Source organism: Chionomys nivalis, chromosome 15 (assembly GCF_950005125.1).
Source record: "Chionomys nivalis chromosome 15, mChiNiv1.1, whole genome shotgun sequence".
Classification (NCBI taxonomy): Eukaryota; Metazoa; Chordata; class Mammalia; order Rodentia; family Cricetidae; genus Chionomys; species Chionomys nivalis.
Window position 1 is genome coordinate 11,046,077 of NC_080100.1, and position 23,492 is coordinate 11,069,568.

A 23,492-nucleotide genomic window follows, 5' to 3' on the forward strand; every position below is an offset into this window, starting at 1 on the left:
CACTCTGAATGGTCCGGTGCAGTCCCAGTTTGTCTTCTGCGTCATCCTCTCTATTCTCAGAAGGCCCAAGAATAGAGGGAGCTGAGTTTCCTTTGTTCTGGTCCCTTTAGTCACAGCACAGCGAAGTCATCGTCAAGGTAAAGCAGGAAACAGGCAGGGAGGAAAGAGCCCGCCCATTGCTTTCTTTCCCCCTGCTGCTGTAGTGTGCGCCGCAGTCAGAGATCATCTTTGAACTTAGGTTACAGTGGTACAAACCACGCATCAAAAAATGTAGCCTTGTTTTTAGTCAGGTGGCAGATTTCATAGCAAAAAGTTATATCCAGTAAACTTTCTCGGCAGCTCATCCACAGCTATGAGCACACAGTGAAATTTCCAACAAATTATTCAAATTCTCCCAGCAAATGTTATGTGAAACCCTTCAACCAGTGACAGTCTCAAGAAAGCAAGTGTGTCACACATAGCAATTCCATTTTCACTGAGTCTCTTTTCATGACATTTTAAGTTTTTAAAAGAGTGGATATATCTCTCTGGAAGTTTTTTTTTTTCTTCTAAAACTAGGTTCTAAAAATGGATCTTTTTATTGCTTTTGAGGCTTTTTGTTGTGGTCTAAAAGACTGAAAACATTTGTCCAGACTTCTGAGTCTCACTGCTAGTAGATCTAAGAACACAAATGGAAAACGAACAGCCAGAAAACAGAAAACCAACCAGTACTCGGGGAATAAAAGCAATTTTAATTCCTCAAGACAAAGTCCCCCTGCAGACGTAACACAACTGCCATGCTTCTGGAGCCTTGCTAAAATGGTCACTCATGTAATCACACACTCACTCACGTATTCACACACTCACCTCACTCATGTATTCACACACTCACACACTCACTCATGTAATCACACACTCACTCATGTAATCACACACTCACTCACGTATTCACACACTCACTCATGTAATCACACACTCACTCATGTAATCACACACTCACTCATATAATCACACACTCACTCATGTATTCACACACTCACTCATGTAATCACACACTCACTCATGTATTCACACACTCACTCATGTAATCACACACTCACTCACGTATTCACACACTCATTCATGTATTCACACACTCACTCATGTAATCACACACTCACTCATATAATCACACATTCGCTCATGTATTCACACACTCACTCATGTAATCACACACTCACTCATGTATTCACACACTCACTCATGCATTCACACACTCACTCATCAGTTCCTATCACCAGTACTCACTGAATGCTCACAAAGTGACCAAAAAGATATTTAATTTCCAGCACTGTTGTGTTCTGTTCTAAAACTTGTTCTACTCAAGACTACGCATGCCCCATTAGAAATCCAGGTCTAAGAATCCTAAGCAAACTGGAGGAATTCAGTCTTGGGGCATTCAGAAGGATCTATAGACACCGGGAGTGGCAGACGCTGGAGGGTCGTGTCAGGATGGGTTCACTAGCAGCACTCTGAGCATGTGTGTCTGGACGCACTGAGATGAGAGGATGCCTTCCTCCAAGGCTACTGAGGGCTTGCATGGCTCCGTCTTCCATTTCTGCTGATACGAAAACTACCCCTGTGGTCTGAGACACTAGGAAACTTCTTGGAAGGGACAAGGGGTTGAATATTTAGAGATAGTCAATATGCAGTACTTTTATGAAGCTGAAATGTCCCCATCTTCTAAATAATGTGAGTTCATTAGGATTTTACTTAAAGTTGCAAACACTAAAACTGAAAACACTTTGTCCTTGGGATTCTCTAAGAGACACCCAAGTTCGCCTTCCATTGTTTGAATTACTGCTGACCACCACAGTGAAGACCCAGCTCTGTAACTGTTTTTTGTATATACTGCAATTTTTTACATTTTAAAATGAAAGGAGGGGAAAAGTCAAAGGAATACCATTTCTTGAAACACTATGATTAAGTGGAATAAAAACTCCGGTGTTGCTAAGTGGAACTTCCCTGGAATACCATCACATCCATTCATCTATATGGGGTCTCCAGCTCTTTCCAAGCTAAGGCAGCGGCCATGATGTCCCTCAGAGATTAATTAACTTTCTATTCTGGTCCTCTGATTTAAATAACCAGGCATCAAGTGAAGTTATGTCAGAGACATATTTTAGTCCTCTACTCAAATATTCTCTGATAGGTTCACACATCTGTATTATAGATCTTTTCTCAGAGAGGCAGGTAAGTGAACAGCACAGACAGTGAAGAAGAGAAAAACTATCCAAACAAAGGAAAGATAAACTTTAAAATATGGAAAAGCAGATGCATGTAAAGGAGAAATTTCTGGAAGGTATTATCTATCTGATCTACATTGTCTCTCAGCCTCTCTCTCTGCAGGTTTTTTAAAGCACCAGAACACATGAAGCCCCAAATGCTCCCTCCCTCCTTCCCTCCCATTCCTCCTGTGTCAGAGCCATCTGGCTTTGGGACAAACTGGAGGATCAACAGTGCACAGTGCTGTACAGTAAATATGACAGCTATAGTAGTGTACAAAGCTCATCTACATATTTCATTCAGCAGAGAATCATCTATCTTGTCTAGTGAGTGAAATGAAGATTCACATGTCTTGAGAATTAGCAAATAAATGAAACCAAAGCAATTTCTAAAGAAAAGAAATTGTCCTGTGGTGTGGTCCCTGTTTATCTTGGCATTTTTAGTTGCCTACAAGTTATGCCAGCATATACATCTGAAATACAGGTCTGCACATCGTCTTTATGTTATTTGGCATGATCATGAAAAGTGTTGTCTCTGCCTCTCATCTGCTGTTGAACCCATGAAAATGTCAACAAAAGCAACAACTAGATAAAAAGTCATAGTGAGCCAAGGTTGCACACACATGGACACACTGACATCATGAGCAAGCGCTGGGGGTGTTTCCTAGTGAGAGCATGCCAGGCTGATGGTTCCATGCTCTCACATTTTCTTAATCAATTTCCACAATCTCAGTTAATTATAATGATAATCCATAGACTTCCCTTGGTGCACAAACCCTGCTAATTTGTGCCTATTGTGGTGGACTGCAGTATTTTGGTAATACATTTAAAACTGAAAAATAATCCCATGCCCTTGACCTTTTTGTGGGCAATGTTCAGGTTATTCTTATCACTCTGAGAACTGTGGCCCAGAGTGCAGTCTGAGTGTTTAAAGGAAGCACCAGGGAAGATGAGTAAAATTGGCTAGAGTGCTATTTCTTTGAAAGGTAACTGGCCAGCATGCAAGTCTCTGCCCTTCCCCAGGGAGACAAGCCAGGTAGACAGTACACATCTTTTCCCCTATTCTGGTAATGGCACAGGGGGAAGGGGAGTTTGAGGGAGGAGCATCTATTTCCCTGTTGAGCTGATTCATTGTGGTTCTCTGGCTGGTCACCCTGTGTCATTGCCCTCCAACAACCTGGAAGGCTCCCTAACTTCCCATTGAAGTTGCAATCCAGCCAATGGGGCCAATACACACTACAGATTTACAGTGGCTCTCTGACTTTGAATACAGCTGTTCTGTGAAATAACTACATTTAAAATTCTCCAGGTCTCAGATCTCCAAATACATGAAGACTCAAGATGGTTATAAATCAGACTCATGAGGAGGGACATCTGGGCTATTACTGTGCTTACAACACTGAGGTCAGCATATCTCAGTGCTTCCAAAACGACTTACATAATAATAGTTTACAGGGATGGGTTCCGTTAGAAACTGGGGTATGTTTTACTTTTCAAAGGCAAGAAGTAAAAATGTAGATGAAGTATAGTGTTGAAAAATGGGAAAAAATGAAACAGAAAAGGGAACTTGCAATCACCTGGTTACAGAGATCTGTATACCTACATATTGTGATATCTATATACAAAAAAAAAAAAACCACTATTTAGTCTCAAATAGTAAAAGTAAACAAAAAGAATCTCTATCACTTGTCACATATGGGTGAAGCTTAAGGGTTCCATGTTAAGTGGAATAAGCCTGGAATTGGATGATAAATACCATATGACTTCACTTATACGGGGAATCCACAAAATATTGATGTTTTTGCCAGTAGAATGGCAATTATCAGAAGATGAGGTGGGGTTGGAGTATGGGAAAGAGGAGACGGTGGTCACTGGGTATGAAATTGTAGTTAGATGCAGAGAGTAAATTCTGGCTCTCCATATTGTCAGCAACAATGTTCTCTTGTATTTCAAAAGAGCTAAGATATCATGTTTTAGATAATCTGACCACAAAATTTGTTAAATATTTGGTGTGGTGAATACATCAACTAGCCATATTTAATCATTCCACAATGAAACACCTTTTTGTACTCTGTAAGTTTATACAGTTAGTATCCACTAGTTAGAAATAAAACTTAAAGGGTTAAATGGAAAGATAGCATCAACAGTTTAGTGACAATAGACAGGCAACAAGAAGCACCTCTTGTCAAAGGAGACCAAAACCCCCATCTCTTAGTGGGTTGGACAATCAATAATAATGACAGACAAGGAGAAAGCCCAGCTATTCTTAGCATGTCTCTTTTATTTATGAAACTAATGTACAAAATAACATACGGAATAGGTGTCATCATGTGCTTCCTTTGGAAGATAAGTCATTACTGGAGAAATGGCTCAGAGGGTAAAGGCACCTGCTACCAAGCCCGATGACCCAAGTTTGATCTTCAAAACTCACATAAGAAGAGAACCAACTGCCACAAGGGATCTGTCCTCTAACTGCCACAAGAAGAGCATGGCATACTTGCACACACATGTGCGCGCACACATATACACACACATACACAAATACACATGCACACACAAATGTACACAAACACTAAGCAAATAAAGGTAAAGACTATTAAATATAAGTTAACTCATATGTGCAATAATATTGTTAGGACTTCTCGTGTATGTATGCTCTTCTATTTTTTATGGAGGCACGTCAGTCTGAGTTTTACCCATGGTTACCTCTTAAATGTTATCCCCTCAAAGATTCATATCACTGACAACATTCATAAGCTACAACATGACTTCATCAGTTTGTAATGTCACCAATGTCTGGAAGTAAAGGTGATCTTATATACTCATGCATCTCAATTTTCAGACATAATTATATGATTCAAAACAGAATTAGCCTTTACTTTTAAAATACCATTAATGTATCATCTTGGGTGTATTAATAACTAGATTCTGTAAGTAAGGAGGAGGGTAAAATGCATTTTAATCACCTCAAATGTCTTAATTAACTCCTATTGCTAATGATGCAACAATTAAGGTGTAAATGTGTTTGCTCGATTTCTCCTAGGTTCTACCACTGAGCGTAACTGAAACATAAAGCAAGTGAGTGGGAGAATTTGTATCCTGATGAGAAAAAATAATTAAATAAAACTCAAGTGTCAGGCACTCTGTGGCATGTTTTGCTCACACATGCCTGTTTCCTGGCAATCACTGTCCTTGTCTCTCCGTGAACATCTAGGACATGATGACATGATGGTAACAAACACTCCCGGAAAGGGCTTAACGAAGTCAAAACACCAAGGGCGAATCAAACTTCCATGCACTGATAGCCTCCTTCAGCTCAGAGCTCCCAATGGGGAAGTTTGAACAATACCTGCTGGTCCACATGGACCTGATGAAGATCAAATAGAGAAATCAGGGTGGGAAGGCTGGTCACACTGCACATTTTTTCCTGCGGAGATGGTCTCTCTTTTAAAAATGTCTGACTCCAAGAAGTGGAGTCTGTTTGCCCTTCTCTTGAATCAGAGTCAGACTAGATTGGCTTTAGACCAGAGAATGCAGCAGATGTGAAATCATGTCACTTCCAAGGTTGAGCCTTATAGGTCAGTAATGCTCATGTGCTTCCTCCTCAAAACCAGATGCGACAGTGCTGGAAGCACAAGATGGGGGAGGAGAACTGGGGTGTCAGTGAGTATCTCCAGACTGAACCCCAATCAACACCAAGAACAAGTCAAATGGCAAAGTTATCCAGGATGTTCTTACAAGGCCAAACCTTTGGATTACAATTTTAGGTAATTCTTTGTGTGCAAAAACACTCACTAGCTGACCTCAGTCAATACACAGACTCCTGTGAGATAATAGGTTATAGCTACTGTTTAAATCACTAAGAATTTAGAAAGCAAAAGATTTTCTAATCCTTCCTAGAGATCTATGTTAAAACCAGCTCCTGCTTCAAAAGACTGTGAAAATCAAGACTTGCTAGCAGAAGACTGAGAGAAACTTTCCAACACAGTGGTAAAGACCATGGAACCTGAAGCCAGATTGAGTTAGAATCCTGATATACCCTGAGGAGAAACTAGCTGTGTTTCAGTTTCACATTGAGTAATGTAAAGATAACAGCATTGCTCAAATTACTAATATGTTACGAAGACTAAATATCAGTGCCTCTGTGTGTGTAAGGCATTTAGAAGAGTGGCTGGCACAGACGAACGGCTCAGTAAATGTTCCCACTCACTATTATTGTTTATTCTCTACTCTGTTCTCATCCTGTGAGCTGCCTGCTCAGAGCCATGAGGTGACCCTACTCTTAGGAGACAGAGATGGACAGGCGAGGGAGAGCCTTGCAATGCTTCCTGTTGGATTCTGCCCTGGAGGAGGTGGCTTTCTATCAGGCCACAGGAACATGGGAGTGATGCCTGACAACTCCCAGGATCCTCACATTAGGAGTCAGAATGAAGGCTCAGGTTGTGGGGCATCCACAATAAAAGTAACTGAGAACCAAACTCTACCTCTTCATCTGGGCATTGAAGTCCATTCTTTGAGGCCTTATGACCAATAACTGTTAGGTAAGGGTAGCAAGCTTAGATTTGGAGTACAGCTCAGTGTTTTAGAATATTTGTCTCATATGTGTGAGGGTCAGAGTTCAATCCTTAGCACCTTAAAAAATGAGCACCAAGCTTTTTATGTATGGAGTATAGTCATGTAAAGTTCTTTCATGCAACAACATGCTAGCATATCATTCATATGAACCTCTTTCTAACCACTACTTTCCATCTCAGTGTAATAATCAGGTAATGACACAAACCATATCTATAAGTGTATATATGTGTATATGTATATACAAGCATATATGTATATGTATCACAACAAAACTAATCTTAAATACATTAGTAATGTTGGTTAACTTGGGGGATTTTGATTTTTTAAAAAGAAAGTGGGAAATGGCTTTTGTTAAAATAAATACTTTTTTTTTTGGTCTTTCGAGACAGGGTTTTGTTATAGTTTTAGCACCTGTCCTAGAACGAGCTCTTGTAGACCAGGCTGGCCTCAAACTCACAGAGCTCTGCCTGCCTCTGCCTCCTGAGTGCTGGGACTAAAGACACGCGCCACCACCGCCCGGCAGAATACTGTATTTTTAATGAAGCATAAGGCATGAATTCCTTTCCCTCTCAGATTATAATGACTATAAGAGCATTATTTGCCCTAGACTTTTAACTCTGCTCAGTGGTCATAAAGAGCCTATTTCTATGTACTGCAAAATTAATGCTCAAAGAAATGAATATATAGTATCTCTCAATTAAAGTTTTTGAAATACAGTGTTCCACTGAAGCTCCACACATCGTCTCACTGGGCTCACTACTGAAGATAAGACTCCTATGTCATACCTCTCATGGATTCTACTCATCACAGACACAACAATGTCAACCATGCCATGACTTTTGGGCACAGTTCCAACTGTTTTCCATGGCAGCATAAGTAGGTTCTGAAAGAGGTGCCAGGTCTTTGACTGACTGCAGTGTGGCCATACCTCTCATTAAAATAGCTCCCCTTTTTCAAGTAACTTGTAAGCCTGAAGTGGAGAAATCCCCCTTTTCATTTTGTGATTGCTAATCATGCCTTAAATGCAACTCTCGGAGATGCAAAGTCACTGCATAATAAATAAGGTACCAACTAAATACTAAGAAATCTAAATTAGTAGTGTAGTAACAATTCACATTCTGGGTTCCTTCAGAAATGCTACAGTGCCATGCATATTATTTAGCTCAATGTAAGATGGATTTGGTAAATTAGATACAAACAAGGGGCGCTAGGTTCCATCATGTTCCTTTCTCCATTCACCCACTGCCTCTTTCATGACTGTTGAATCCCTCACTGTTGAATTTACCTGACAGATCTCTGCTACACCTTTCCCCACTATGTTCTAGGATATCATTCTTAATATTCTGCATTTTAGACTTTATCAGCCTAGTCAAAGAACTTGAGTCATTTCTGCCAAGAAAAATAAGGGAGCAGGAGAAAGAAGCCTAATGGTGGCATTTGTATGCCTTTGATATTGTGTCACTGTATGATTTTAAACAAAAGTTTGAAACTATGTACAATTTCAGCAGCGTTATTGAGCTAGCTGCAGGAAACATGTCTGCATTCACTATGTAACTGAAGTCACTAAGAATTAATATGGAAAAATTAACTCATACGAAACAGAAGCTTAAGTATGAAGAATACAAGAGTTGAGCTGACAGGTTCACCTGTAAGTTTCTGCCCTAGTAAGTAGCTACTTTATTCGCATCTGTTTTCCATAAACTGAGCTTGGCAATAAATGTAAAAATGTCTGCTTAATAAGCTGTATAACATCTCTAATTACTAAAACAAACTCAAGTAGATTCTGTGACATTTTACCAACATACTCTTTAAGAAATGGAACTAGCTATAACTTGATTAGTAAATAACAAATTATGAAGAAAATCATTTGGTTAAAATGCCCTCTACATTTCTCAGACAGAATGTCACGGCTTTCTCTAAGCGTGTCCTACAAATTCTAAATCTTGGGCTTACTTCAGTTTGCATTAAATAATCTTAAGTAGCATTAAGGGGATTGCTTAAGCAAAAATAAAAGTCAAGTGCACCCACGTTAACAAGAGCACGCCTGGAAAAGCAAGCACCGTGTCTACCTGGCAAGGTTGCTTCATCTTAATGGCTGTGACGTGGTACCTATAGCAGCACAGCTCACAGGTCCAGGAGCCCCTTTCACTGATCCACTTCAGAAGACAAAGCTGGTGTGTGTACCGCACAGACCCATCACATCGGCAGGGGTTTAGCAACTCACCCTGGAAAAAAAACAGCTCACTGTGAATATTCCTGTTCCTGCCTCCACTTAAAAACCCTAAGCTCTCTTTCTTTCCCTTCTAAATGGTTTGCCCAGATGGATATGAGCATCAAGCTCTATCCCAGAAAACCAAATTAAATTTTTATATGTCTGATGGGAATGATACTAAAGTCTTAAAAAAAACTATTTCCGAGATAGTGCTTAGAGTCATGACATAAATGTTCCACTGACATACAAAATGTCTGCAAGACGTAGCCCCCAATACCCTTGGGGGAAAGCTCTACAATTAAATCTCTTTAATAACTTTTAAGTGGATGGTCAGATGCATTTCCTCTGCAGTTATTCTTAATCATCATTGGAGAAGAAATGCATGGCAGAAAGCAGCTCACAGTAGTATCATGCTTTTACTTTTTCTAAATGCAGCATCATAAATATTGACTCGGGACATTATATTTCTGAAAGCCTGCATATTCTTATGCAACTTCCGTACTTTTAAAGACATCAAACCCGTATTTTCACACACTTTGGAAGGGCAATACATTATCTTTTTCCCTGTTTGATGATTCTCATGAAAGTTCGCGTGTGCCTCTCATGGTGTTTATAATTTTCGAGATGTGTTTCTAGCAATGCATCAAGTACATCAACTGGCTTTTCTTTTAAAGTGCTTCTTTCTGCAGAACTGTAGCGCCTTTAGTATTAATAATTTGCAGTATTTTTTGCAATAATTAATAATTTGGTATTGTAGCATGACTTATTCCCCCCACCCTCCCCTCGTTTGTAATCTGAGACTATGCCCTCTGGATACATTAATAAAAAAAATTAAAAAAATTTTGCGTCCTATAGATTTGATTCTACTTGCAAACTAAAATACTTTGAGTAATTCACAGGAAACGCTTAGTGATGTTACCATTATAGCACCTGAAGCGTAACCGACTGCAAAATAAGGTAGAGGGAAAAAGTGTAGGTTAAATTTGCTTCTCTATTGGCCACCAGGACACTATCTGGTGGAGGAATGGAGTATAAGAAGCTGCTTAGAAGAAGCGTGCGCTGTCCGCGGTGCTGAAAAGTCTGACAGCCGGCAGACCTGGGGTCACTCTGGCTTTACCTGCTCTGTGCCTTGGAAGCAGATCTTGCAAATGGGCTGATGGTGCTGGTGATGATGCCCCGAGCGTTGGTCGCCACCGCCACCGCTGCTGCTGCTGCGGGTGCTGCACATGGAGCGTGTTTCGGGCTGGTCTCCCGTGCCGCGCCGCTCGCCCTCCCCACACGCGCCGGCCTCGGGCTCCCCCGGGCCGCCTTTCTCCGCCGTTTTCTCGGGGACCGCCACCTCAGGAAGGCGCCTCCGACCTTCACAAGAGTCACCGGCCGCTGACACCTCCTGCTCGCGGGGCAACAGAGACGGCGGCGGCAGCGGCTCATCCGCACCCTTGCGCCGCGGGGCCAACTCTAGCGGCGGCTCGCCCGACCCCGCGGTGCGCTCTGGAGGAGCGGGCAGAGGCGGCCGGTAGCGTGGGGAGGTGGGGACCAGGGCCGGCTCTCCCGGTGGCGGGGGCGGAGGCGGCAGAGGCAGAGGCAGGGGCGGCTGGGCTTCCCGATGGTCCACCCGGCTACACCGATTGCTGCCCTCGTCGCTCATGGTGGAGCCGCCTCCGCCCTCCTGCCCGCCCTGTGGCGGGCCGGACAAGGACTGCAGCCAGAGAGCAAGAGCTAGGGGAGACCGGAGAGGGAGGAGGAAGGAAAGCAGGAAGGGGGACCAGGGGACCGGGACTGGGAGGGAGGAACCGGGAGGGAACACGGAGGACCAGCGCGGCGGCGGCGGCAGAAGCGGCTGTTCGGCTGAGCCGCCGGCTCGGCTCTGATGGAGGCGGCGTAGAGTTCGGCTGCGCGTGCCAGGCGCGCGAAGGGTGTGTGGGGGGAGGGAGGGAGCGCGGAGATGCGCAGGGAGGCTGGGAGGGAACAGGCGCGGGACTGGGGAGGAGAATGCGAGTCGTGCGTGAGAGGGAAGTGTGGGGTTCAGAGAGGACCCGGCTGGAACTGGGGGATCCCCGGACTGCTTCCACCAACCCCGCCCCTGGTCTTTCACGTCGATTCCGGGGCGGATTGCCCCTCTTAGAAGCGCGAGGCACTGCGGCTCCCATGAGCTAGTAAAAGGGGGAGGGGTCGGAAGCTGCTGATCCAAAACCGTTGTTGGGTGGGTCTGGGGGGGATTTCCGTGACACTGGCCGGGTGGGGGCGCGATGAGTCAAGCGGAGACGCGCGTGGGAGTGGGGGTGAGGGAGAGGCAGGTAACCCTGTAGTGCAAGGACCCACTGAACAGAGGCACATGGGAAAAGACTCCTGGGGGCTAATCCACTGTTATTTGGGGGATCACAATCCTTTCCCCTTCAGAGGACTCTGCATCCCAAGATTCTTCAAGCAGAAGCCTCTGGAACCTTTATCATCCCACTGTTTCATTTTTCCCCTTAAATCCTTCAGTGCCCATGTCCCCTGCAGTATGCACCCTGGATTTGTAAATTTTCCAGATGTCTCAGAAGTTGGAGGGTCACATCCTGTAGCAATGCCCCATTGGGTCTCCTTCATACTTTAAGTAATGATGCTGCCTCCTTCCCAGGAGAAGGGGCTACAACCTTGAACCTCTATTTGACTCTGTGTGAGTCCAGTTTCTCTAACTCCTCAGGCCTGGTTCCTTTCTGAACACCCCCCCCCCAAACCCCCGCTCCCGCCTTCCGGTAGAGTACTAAACAGAAATCTGTGCTCCTGTACTCTGGCAGAGAGTGTTTCAAATCTGGCAGTCGGAATTCTTAACTCATTGGATTTATACCCCGAAAGGTGTCTGTTTATGCAAATCAATTGTGACTTTTCATGGATGTGGCACCTTAATGACTTTGACACAAGCAACTGGCCCCGGAGACATTCACTTTGGCTAACTTCATAGCTGAAGACCCAGGGTCAGATAGGCAAACCACCACATAGCTCAAGGTCACCAGCCTGTGAAAGGAATTTTGAGATTAACTTCAGCTTTGGGGGGGGTGCAGGAAGTGGGGTGGTGCCTGAATTCACTCCCAATCCTCTCTTCATTCTCTTAAAAATAGTTCTGTAGTATGTGGTTTGTTGGGTGTCTCTAACTCCAGTTAACAGATTTCGAAATGGTTGAGACAAAACACAAGTTTTTCAGTTCCACATTTGGCAGTATGAAGTATATTTGCCTTTTACAAAAGAGAAAGAGAGAAAAGACCAGAGTCTTTTGACATATATCAGTGTGATGTGGATAAAGTTGCAAAAACAGAAAAAAAAAATCAAGAATGCTTTGTCACAAATGGCCTTGGATGAAACAGCTTCCAGGAATGTCCTCTCACCCTTAATTCCCTCAGACCGGTTTATTTTTGGTAGCAGAGTGGCCAGCAACAAACACGGTTTTAAAATAATCCTTGCAGGCCCTGGGAACTTACCACGCTGAGGAAATGTGATTGTAGATCAGTGTTGTTTGAATCTTCACCTGTCAAAATTGCACTGCACACATCTATATATTATCCCACTCTTAGAGTTTTCATAAGAATTAATATAATCAGAAGCCTAGATCATAAATTCTTAAAGGGACACAAAATTTATATACAATGCCAAGTGATGCAATGTATTGCTAATAAATCTCTATGAGATATGGCAAAATATGTTTTTAAAGGACAAAATGAAGCAGAGCTTGTGTGGATAGGGATGCAGTAAAACAGCACCTAGGAGCATCCTTTCGGTTGCTGGTTTCTGTGAAAAAAAATCTAATAACTGAATAACAGAAAAGTCCGTTTCCTTAATATGATGGCTAACCACGTAAAATCTGAAGGAAGCATTGTTTCCCATCTTCATTAAAATCACAGGTAAATTTCCCTCCTCCACCCCTAAAAAGCTTGTTCAGGGTCTCCGCTTCACCTACAGAGTCTTCAAGGGGCAGTAGAAACTGTAAATTCCGACCTCTGCTGTAAAAGTGTGGAGTAATGAGAGACATGGAAAGACGAACCGCCAACACCCAAATGGAATAGAGGAAAGAGACACACAAAGAATGGCTGAGGAAGGACACCACAGCTCCAATGGTCACCAGAAGCTGACGTGCATCAACCTAGTTTTTGTTTAAAAAAAAAAATGTTTTATCCAATGCAAGTGAATGTTGAAAAGTATATGAAACCATTCTTAGCTTGTAGAAATAAGGGTAAGGCTATACATAACATAGCAGATTAAACAAATCCATTATATTGCTCCCCACATTCATCCTTCAACACGTGGGCTGTTTCTCTATATAGTACAAACCCTTCACATACCACTAGCCGAATCTAAGAATGGTGGAGGAAAGGAGAAAAAGCCAGGCAAGTGTCAGGTACTCTTTTGTGGCATTCCTGTGTGTCCCTAAGAGTTTCTTCTGCAGCTTCCCTAGTGTGCACACCCTGGAATTCGATGCTGGGAAAAAAATAACAATAACAGAAAATTCCTTCAAGAATTCCAACAGAAAAATCACTTCAAGAGACGATGGTTAGACAGCAGTTAATGCCGGCCATGGCAGGTGGGAGTGATTTATTCTGAATCTGGGCTAGGCATGATGGCCTTGGTATGCCCTTCAAACAAAGATAGCTGGGAGAGCTTTTTAAAATTGCTCCTTTAACTCTTTTAAGTGTAGCTCTTAGAGACATTGCAAGGCTGTTCCTTTGGCACTTTTAGGATACGCTGATGCCTCCAAGGAGACAGAACATAATACATAGTATTCTCAGTTGTCTCCACATACCCAAGAAAAAGAACTAAGAATCCAGCCTGTACTTCATCCCAGAGAAATCATCTCCCTAGCCTTCTGCTGTACTTGAGGGTGGGGCTCTACGCTCATCCCACCCAGCACTCACCTGTACAGAGTTTAGCTTTGTAAGGCACCAGAAACTAAGCAGTGTCCGTAGCCTCAGGGCAGCATGGTTCCATATAGAGAGAGGCCCACAATTTACAGCTTCCCTCCTCTTCACTTAACCCTAGTGTCACATACTGGCTTTCTCATCCAAAGACACATCTCACGAAGCAGGTCCTGTCCAAAAGTAGACAACACCCCAAACCATTTTTCATCTTCATTATGCCAGAAGCTAGTTTGCTCACTCATTCTGCCATTCAAGCCAGAAAATTTGATGTCATTCTTGCATTTTATTTTCATATTAGTGTATGAAATTAAAAAGTCCTTCAAAGGTACTTTCAAAATATATACCAAATTCTACTACTACTTTTCACTGCTGTGCCCACCGCCCCAGTTCCGACTACCATCCTGGTGCACCTGCACTGTCAGCATGGTTCCTTATTGCTGTTCAGCAGATGTCAGTTCTCCCATAGTTTGAGAACACTCTTTCTTTCCATCACTCTAGTCTTGGTTACCACGTCTCCCCACAGTTTTCTATTCCTGATAATGTTTCCATGCTTCTAAAGGCTTCCAAATCTATGATAACCAGGTCCTCTCTTCTTTTGTTACTCTCACTGGCCCTCCCCAACTTAATAACTCTGGCCACAGTCCTCCAAGTCTCTGGTCTCACCTCAAAAAGCTCTAGGATACTCAAACTCTGCAAACAAACATTGTCAAGACTTCCTGATTGTGACCAAAGCCATCCCTTTTCAGCCCCTTCCTCAAATGTTCTGAGACCTTGAAGAGAAGAAACTGGTCTCTTAAAGAGGGTGCATGATTTGTAAAAGATCACATTGCAATAAAATGTAAGGAATCCTTGTGCTTTCCTCTGTCTTGAACCTTGGAAACACAAAAGAGTTCTTCCCTTCAGAGATGTAAATACCCTAAGTACCTAATTAAAACGCTGTGGACGTCTGCATGCACAGGGCATCAAAAACCAACCTGCCATCTGGAAAACAGTGAAATCGATGTCACTTGACAGGTCAGCCAAGCTCTAATAAAGCCATCTTTGATTCTGCCCAGCTGAAAATTATCTTGTTTGCTACCAAACTCATACATTAAATGTGATTTTATGCTATATATCAAACACTATGCCTTGTGTTATGGCACTAAATATGTTTCTATTTGTGCCTTTCCCGTTGTTCTACATTTTAACCCATTTGAATCGAGTCTATCTATGCATATACAACCTTTTTCTTAAGGGCTATAATTACTATGATGCTCAGTAAGCATGAATTAAACATTAAATTAACATAAATTTTAATTCAAAATCTTATTTTCAATCTATTAATACACTTTTAAACAAGTAACAACTTAAAAAGACGTATGTTCCTGCCATGCTTGAGTAGAGGGCAGAGGAGTCAGCTACAAGACTTGGTAATGCAGACAACCACTTCATAACTAGCTTGATAAAGACTCAGGGTCCCTAGGAACCATTTGAGAGCTACAGCACATACAGGGGAATTGCCAAGTTTCCTTACTCTTTCACCTGTCCTTACCCACTTTTCTCCAAATTGCTGACCGCGCTACCAAGACATCAGACCTTGCTGAGAAGAGTGGAAATCTGAAACAGGAAGCAACAGGAGTTTGCAGGCTTTCATATGGATGTCAGTCTGTCTGCCGCAGTGCCTACCATAGAGGCTCTCTTCAACAAAGAAGGGAACCAGTTCCAGGTTTACACCAGACCACTAACCCCAGCGGCCTCCCACTGCGCCATTTCCCAACCTGACACATCCCAAAGGAGGGTTGTGATGTCCCCACGGTACATCACGCCCTGAGGATGACCCAGTAAAGATCCCACCAAATAAAAATGCAGAATCGCTATGAGTCAATACCAATTCCTCAAAGGGAGGGAAGTTTTCTTCCCAGAGGGACGACTGCTTGGCTAATAAAAATCCTCTTTATGCCTACGTCTTGGATGTAATCTGTAGCTTGTAGCAACTATTCTATTAACCAGCTTCTGCTATCCGCCTGCATTCCCACACCCACACAGCGAGCCCTCTCCTCAGCTAAGGCTATAGCATGGAACTGTGCATCCAGATATATTTGTTATTGTGATACAAAAGCAAGCATTATAGAAAACTTTAGTTATACAATGGGTGCCTACATGATAAATGTAAAAAGGTTTGAGTAAAAAAGCATAAATTAATCATTTATAAACATTTTAGGGGTCAACAAGATATCTCAGAGGGTAAAGGTGTCTTCTGCTAGGCCCAGTGACCAGAATATGATACCCAGATCAACAGAGAGTAAGGGGATCAATACAAATTGTACTCTAACCTACACACACACACACACACACACACACACAAATAAAATAAAATGTAAAATGTAAAACTATTAAATACTCCAGATTGATTGTAAGAAAATGTTCAGTCATCAATTAGCAAGTAAAATCTGCTGGACAGTGCCCTTTGACTGATCTCTTAATACCTGTAGAAAAACTGAGAAGATGGGAACATAGAATTAAACTCATTGCATAGACTAAGAGCTGTAGGATTGAAAGTGTTATGAAAGTCCAGAGATGCAAATAATTTCTGTATGGAAAAGGGCACTCATTGCAATAAAGCTTCTCTGAATCCATTATGCGAGCTGGGTTTATGTGACGGACAAGAATATGTTAGAAGTAATTCAGCTGAAACAAATCAAGGGGCTGGAGAAGCTGCTGGTCATGTATAGTAAGTTTAGAATGAAGGCTAAAACACAAGGCCTGGAGCAGCTGTGATGTAAGCAGGGAAAAGTGAGACAAGGGAGAAGAACAAGGACTTTCTGCTCCAAACCATCCCTGCAAGTTCCAGCATTTACCTACTAAGGAGTCAACTACAACCCAGAGCTGAGAATCGGGAAATGAACAAGTGGCCCTCTGACAGATCACCTCAGCCCATTCCCTGAACACTCTCACAGATTTATATGTTAATATTTTCACTTCTTCGGGTGACATGATATGATCTTCTTGTTTTAACCTTAAATAGAACCCTACTAAATATGCTCCACCAATTTCCCTGCCCGCAGAAGACTGCTAACAACACATTTGGAAATGTAAGCAATACCCCTGGCATTTCAAAATAACTGCTAATGTTAATCCCCTCAAAAAATTAAAGCCAATCTCTTAAAAATATTTCAGCAGCAGGAGTTCATTTCTGAGCAAAAAGCTTTGTGCATGCTTGAGTTAGCTCCTGGAAATATGGCCTGGTAACCTCCACACTCACTGGCATCCATAATGAAGAGTGTGAGTATCCAAGAAAGTATATAGCTTTTTCATATTGCTCTGGAGAGCACAATTACTTAGCAGACACCTTCCTTCGTTCAATCATCAGGACCTTAACATTAAAAAATGAGTGCATTACCCACGCCACGTTTGTTGGGCACTGAAGAGGCTTCTCATGGTGTCTGTTAGCCATTTGGCCAAAAAACTGTTCTTGCCTGGACTTTTTCATGAACTGGACATGCAGGACCAGCAGAAAAATGACTGGTGAACTTGCCTAAAGTTGAGATGATCCTTCAGGTTCCTGCTTCATGAAAGAGTTGACCAATCTACAGGATACAGAAGAAAGTGACTGACAAACTGCCAATACAGGTAGAACTGTCTTTAAAATTTCCTGTTTTAGCCGGGCGGTGGTGGCGCACGCCTTTAATCCCAGCACTTGGGAGGCAGAGGCAGGCGGATCTCTGTGAGTTCGAGACCAGCCTGGTCTACAAGAGCTAGTTCCAGGACAGGCTCCAAAACCACAGAGAAACCCTGTCTCGAAAAACCAAAAAAAAAAAAAAAATTTCCTGTTTCATGGAAAAGTATGCTAGATACTATGGGCCTGTAGGCTGAAGACAGATGCCCCAATGGTGCAGAAGAACTTTGGGTGACTGCCCAGGCAGTGAGATGTCTCTGTCAATTCTAGAGTTTTGGAAGTTGCTTATAATGCACTTCCTGTTTACTTAGGTAATATATCTTTCTGTAGTCTTTGATGGAGTTGAAGAATTGATAGTTTATTTTCCCTAGTTGTGATAAAAGGTAAAGTAGATACATATATTGTAACTGCAATTATTGCTTAGTACCTGTATTGTTATATGTAATTTTACTATGTTAAATAAATGTTTTATTTAAAAAGAAAGGGGGAGGTAGTGTGGAATTCCCTTCTGTGTGCTGTGAATAACATTGGTTAATAAAGGAACTGCTTTGAGCCTATAGCAGAGCTTTAGGGGAACAGACCTCGGAGGGGCAAAACTAAACTGAATGGTGAGAGAAAGGAAGCAGAGATAGGGAGAAGCCACGGAGCTGCCACAGGAGATAGACACTAAAACTTTTAGCTCATAAGCCACAGCCATGTGGCGATACACAGATTACAAGAAATGGGTTAAATTAAGATATGTGTTAGCCAATAAAAAGCTAGAGCTAATGAGCCAAACAGTGATTTAAATAATATAGTTTCTGTGCAGGTCTTTTTGAGGCTGAGCAACCGGGAACCAACAAGCGGCCTCCTTCCAACACATGACTTCTCACTGACTCCGCCTACTTTCTCCCAGCATTCAGCTTAGTTTTCCTGCCTAGCTCTATTTTGCCCTATGACAGGCCAAAGCAGCTTCTTTATTCATTAACAAATAAAAGCAACATGTTTACAGAAGGACTTCCTACAACAGGTTCACATTATGCCTGTCACTGCCTTGACTAGCACTACTTTCCACTTCAAGTTCCCCCTCCTTCTCCACCAACAGATCACACATCATTTGAGGGCAGGTCATTTATATTCATGCAACTTTGATAGTTTTTCCCCAGTGCCTGGTGCAAATGTCTAACCCATAATGGGTTTTCAGGAAAAAGTTACAAAGGGAACATGCAGAATGAAGTAATTGTAACATTTTCAAAAATTCATCTTAGAAATGAATGAGCTTTCAACTATATGAGCAATTCTTTTACACTTATTGATGATAACTGAAATTAATAGCTCATTTACTAGGTCAGGCACTGTTCCAAGTGCTTCATATGTGCTAATTTACTTAATCTTTGTTTCAGGGCCAGCATCCAGGTGCCATTATCTTCATTATAGTGAAGAAAAGAGGGGATCCCAGAGAAAGGGAGCTGCCCACTCAGTACGCTGGTGACAGAAGCTTATGTTTCCACTCTGGCAAATCTGCTCTCAGCCTATTCTATCACCAAACTTTATGTGCTTCTTGTACTAATAAGTCCATAGTAGACCAACTCAAGAGAGCTGTGCACCTCATAGTTGCAAGACTATGGCTGAGAACATCAACCAGGTTTACCAGTTTGAACGGCAACACAATTTCCTAGGGTAGCATAATCTTCTGAAGGCATTTGTGATGGTTAAGCTTGATTGTATGGTTCAATTAAGAAGCAAATGATATTAAGAAAAGCAAATACTGGATGTGTCCAATAGGGTATTTTCAGAGAGGAGGAGCCAAAGTGGAAAATTCTGCTCTTTACCACTATAATTTGTTTAAAGCTTGGAAACTATTTTCATTTCTATAATAGAAAACTATATAGTTTTGTCCAATATAGTTTTGTCCCAGCTTTCTATAAAAGGGACTTGTCTTGAAGCACCCTCAGGATGTAGGTTCTTTGAGCCTTATAAGACTTCCTTGTATTTGCCTTCCATTAGCCTTATTTTTAAGCATCTTTTCGTGTTTCATGCATTTTTTCAATGATAAAATAGGTTTGATCATGCCGTAGTTTCCACGTACATATATAATAACCCATATTCTGAGACATACAGAAAGCTGATTTACTATATTAGTAATATCCAGAATTTAAGAAGGATGTCATTTATATTACATACCAGAACTCAGGAAATCTTTCCCACACCAGAAGTAATATAAGATGAAAAAGTAAGTTTATGTATACATAACTGTTAGTAGAATTTCATCCAACATGAGGTAGGGATTTAGTTCAGGGCTGTGTTCATCCTCAGCTCTGGGAACAGTGAGTATTTAGACACGGTAGATGCTCAATAAATATTTGTAGAGAGAATCATGAATGCGTCTGCTCTACCTAGTGCTTGGGAAGAAGCTGATTTCTTCTCACCCTAGCCTTTCAAGTGGACTTTTTGGATGGGCTCTAACACTCAGAAGACACAAAATGACTAGTGGGTGTTTGACTCATATTCAATGTAAAGAGGATGGTGAGCTTTGGATCCACTCCTGCTCTGGATAGGGAGTGAGCCAAAATAACGCCAGCTGCTCCCATGTTTGGAGCTATGGACAGGCTGTTGTCTTAAATCTACCTACACCAAGGGTTGTGTGTCAAGGAGTGTCTCAGTATGTAAATTCATCAAACTGTCACACATGAGAAAATGTGGTCTGCTGTCTAGCTCCATGACAAAGCCAGTAAGGTTCAGCAGTAAAAGCTGGAATGAACTTCTCAATAGTCACAGACTAAGAAATCCCTGAGTCATAATGAATAATTTCAATGAATTAGGCAGGTCAAGGGAGCTATTGAAAAGCTGAGAACCTCCAAAGAATTGGAAAATGCCAGACCGAGTTAGCATCCATGAGAGCCTGGAGTTAGAGAGCTCAAAGTGCACATCAGTCCCAGCCAGGACAAATGGATCTGACAAGAAAGGGCTACCACACATCCCTACTTCTCTCATCACCCTACTTTTACCCAGAATAGCTTTTAGCTATAGAAAAAGATGAGCCATGGGGGATATGTGAAAGATACAAGAATTAAGATCATCCCCATATGTCCCATGCAAACTCTCTTCACACTGGGGTTGAACACAGAAAGAATTTAGATCATCGTCAGACACTACACATTTGAATGACTGAACTAAGACATTACATAAAAGTGGGGCAATTGGTCAAGAATGGGCAAGAAGCTCTAAGGCCAGTAAACATTACCAAGGGTAGAAAACACTAGCTACCACTACTTCTCAGCACACTTCATCTACAGAATCCAGCATCATTTTTGCCCCCTATCTGAGTTGTATTCATTAAGAATGGATTTTAAAAAGACAGATATGTTATCTGGAGTTTTGTGGGAGGGAGGTTCATTTTTGTCCTTATTTACTCAAGGTTTAGTGGCTGAGATTTCTGTGAACCAAAATAAATAAGAAGAAAAAAGACACAGATTTGTGCAGTACAAATTGTGCAGGACACAGGAGGCTTTCTGAATAAAGACAATAACCACAGAAAATTATATTCTCTTCAATGTTTGCCTCTGATGGAAGAGTAAAGAGGCAGGACAAAATAACTATCTGGCAAAAGGGTAACCTGACATTACTAAATTGGAGGGGTTAATCAAGGTCTGTACATATTGTTCTCTGTGTTCCTGATTCTTAAGAGACAGAAATTTCCTCCCTCAAGGCAAAGGGATGGTATTGGTATCACAAAAGTCATGTGACCTGAGTTACAAGAAGGTGATAGTATTCTTTCACAATTTTTTTTCTCATGAAAGAATGCACCAAACACATTCGCATTTATTTTTTTAAGCAAATGACAAAGACCCAAATTACCAGTTTTTCTTAAACCTAAGCTTAACATTACATACTTAAACAATTTTCAGAACTGACAAATTTGCCAGCATCCATGCACAACTAGAAAACATCCTTAATTTACACTAAACCAGAAATGTATTACCATTGATGCAGTAATAGCGTTCATTACTAAATACTGAAAATAAAGTTGAAATATTTCTGCAGAAGGTTCATCTGGCAACGTTAGCTTCACAGCAGGCTGACACTACTCACTCACAGTTCAACACAATGGGAAGCAAATCCATGCTGGTGTCAGAGAACAATCTCGTCCTAGCACTACTCAAGGGCTCACCTCGGATTACGGTTTGTTTGTTTAAAGCAAAGTGCATACAGAGGTTACAACAATTTTAAAGACAAAAAAAAAATGGTCCTATTTTGTGGTCCCAACAACAAACTCAAAAGTCTATGACAAATAGGGGCTCCGATGAGCTGTTTTATAAATACTTTAGATTAGGTACAGTTATACAGAAAGTCGAGTTCGTTTGAAATCTTCAAAAAAAAAAAGTTCCTGTTATTCCTCAAATGGTGCTTGTTATGTTTAACATTTCTGTTAAATGCGTGCGTTGAGTTACTTGTTATCCAAGCGTAGCAGGTGCTCCTTACCATTTATCGTCAAGGACTTTAACTGCCCGTCGTCTTCAACTTCTACTCTTTCTTGACCATTCTCCACAATTCTCTTTGTAGTGATTTTTTTGCCATTAACTATTTTAGTAGAAGTTGATATTGATTTGAAGTTGCCCATTCCGCTGCCACCAAATGATGCTGAAGAGAATGAAGTGAGACCCCCGTGTCCTAGTGACCCGAACGAACTGAATCCTGTGTCAAAAGCAGGAAATCCACCTCCAAAAGAAGGAAATCCACTGAAGGCGGAGAAAAACGAGCCTGCACCTTGGCTTCTATTTCTTCGGGAAGCCCTTCGGCTTCCAAAAATGTCATCAAATGGGTCTTCAAAGAAGTCAAATGAAAATGGGTCCCTTCCACCAAAAAATTCCCTGAAGACATCATCTGGATTCCGGAATGTGAAACCAAACTCAAACGGACTGTCCAAATGACTTCCACCTCCTCCTCCACCATTTAATCCTTCTTTGCCGTATTTGTCATAGATGTCCCGCTTTTTTGCATCCGATAACACCTCATATGCCTCAGCTACTTGTTTGAATTTCCGCTCTGCTTCTTCTTTATTTTCAGGATTTTTGTCCGGATGCTATTTACGTGCCTGTTTCCGATACGCCTTTTTAATGACCTCAGGTGAGGCATGTCTCTGCACGCCCAGAACTTCATAGTAATCCACCATGCTTTAACAGATTGTTGGAACAAATCCGAGGACGCGGCGGCCGGCGAGGGGGGGGGGGGAGTCGGGCGGCCGGTCTCCTCGCGGCTCTGGCACAGCTGCGCTGGCGGCGGTGGCGGCCTCTTTCACAATTTTTATCAAGAAAAAGAAGACAAAAGACTGTGAGGAAGAGGGGCCAATCAGGCCTTTCTGCTTCTGCTCTTTGATCTAATGCCAAGATGTCATGTTGTAGATTAGGGTGAGCTCACGCCCATTAGTATCTATTGACACCTACACAGATTGTCTTATGCTCACTGAGGAGGGAAGAGAAGCTCCAAGACTTGGGAACAGAATACTATAAGTTAATAGCAGACTCCCAGGGTGGTGCCAGTACTGAAGTGAAGTGTACTGAAGACTTTGAACCAGAATTCCTAGAATATCAAACTCCCAAGTCCTAACAAAGAAGAACTGTTGACGAAAGTCTCTGTTCCGTCACAGGAAGTAAAGGTGGGGTGACAAGAACAGGAGGATTCTGGGATGAGGAAAGACTCAGTCTGCAGTCATCACCCAGACACAGAGGAAGCAAGGTGAGAATGCCCCGCTGACAAAGGTACACGCCACGTGGTTGACACAGACAAGAATAATGGACTAATTTAAGATGTAAGAAAGGATTAATTTATAAGAAGCCTTAGCTACTAGGTCAACCAGTTTATAATTAATGTAGACCTCTGTGTGTTTCATTGGGGCTGAATGGCTGAGGGATCAGGCCGGACAGAAACCTCAGTCA

At 42.1% G+C, this 23,492-nt stretch overlaps 1 protein-coding gene and 1 pseudogene across 1 annotated transcript in view; both read right to left on the reverse strand.

Annotated features, from left to right (window-relative positions):
- The window catches only part of Marchf11 (membrane associated ring-CH-type finger 11), a 93,488-nt gene extending 82,718 nt beyond the window's left edge, over nucleotides 1–10,770 (reverse strand). The window contains exons 1-2 of the mRNA XM_057790003.1: nucleotides 10,148–10,770; nucleotides 8,888–9,043 (exon numbers count right to left, since the gene is read on the reverse strand). Coding sequence (XP_057645986.1) covers nucleotides 8,888–9,043; nucleotides 10,148–10,678 — 687 coding nt within the window. The 5' untranslated portion in view covers nucleotides 10,679–10,770. The remainder of the gene's footprint in view (nucleotides 1–8,887; nucleotides 9,044–10,147) is intronic.
- Nucleotides 10,771–21,765: 10,995 nt separating this feature from the next.
- On the reverse strand, nucleotides 21,766–22,840 carry LOC130887381 (dnaJ homolog subfamily B member 6-like; annotated as a pseudogene).
- Nucleotides 22,841–23,492: the final 652 nt, after the last annotated feature.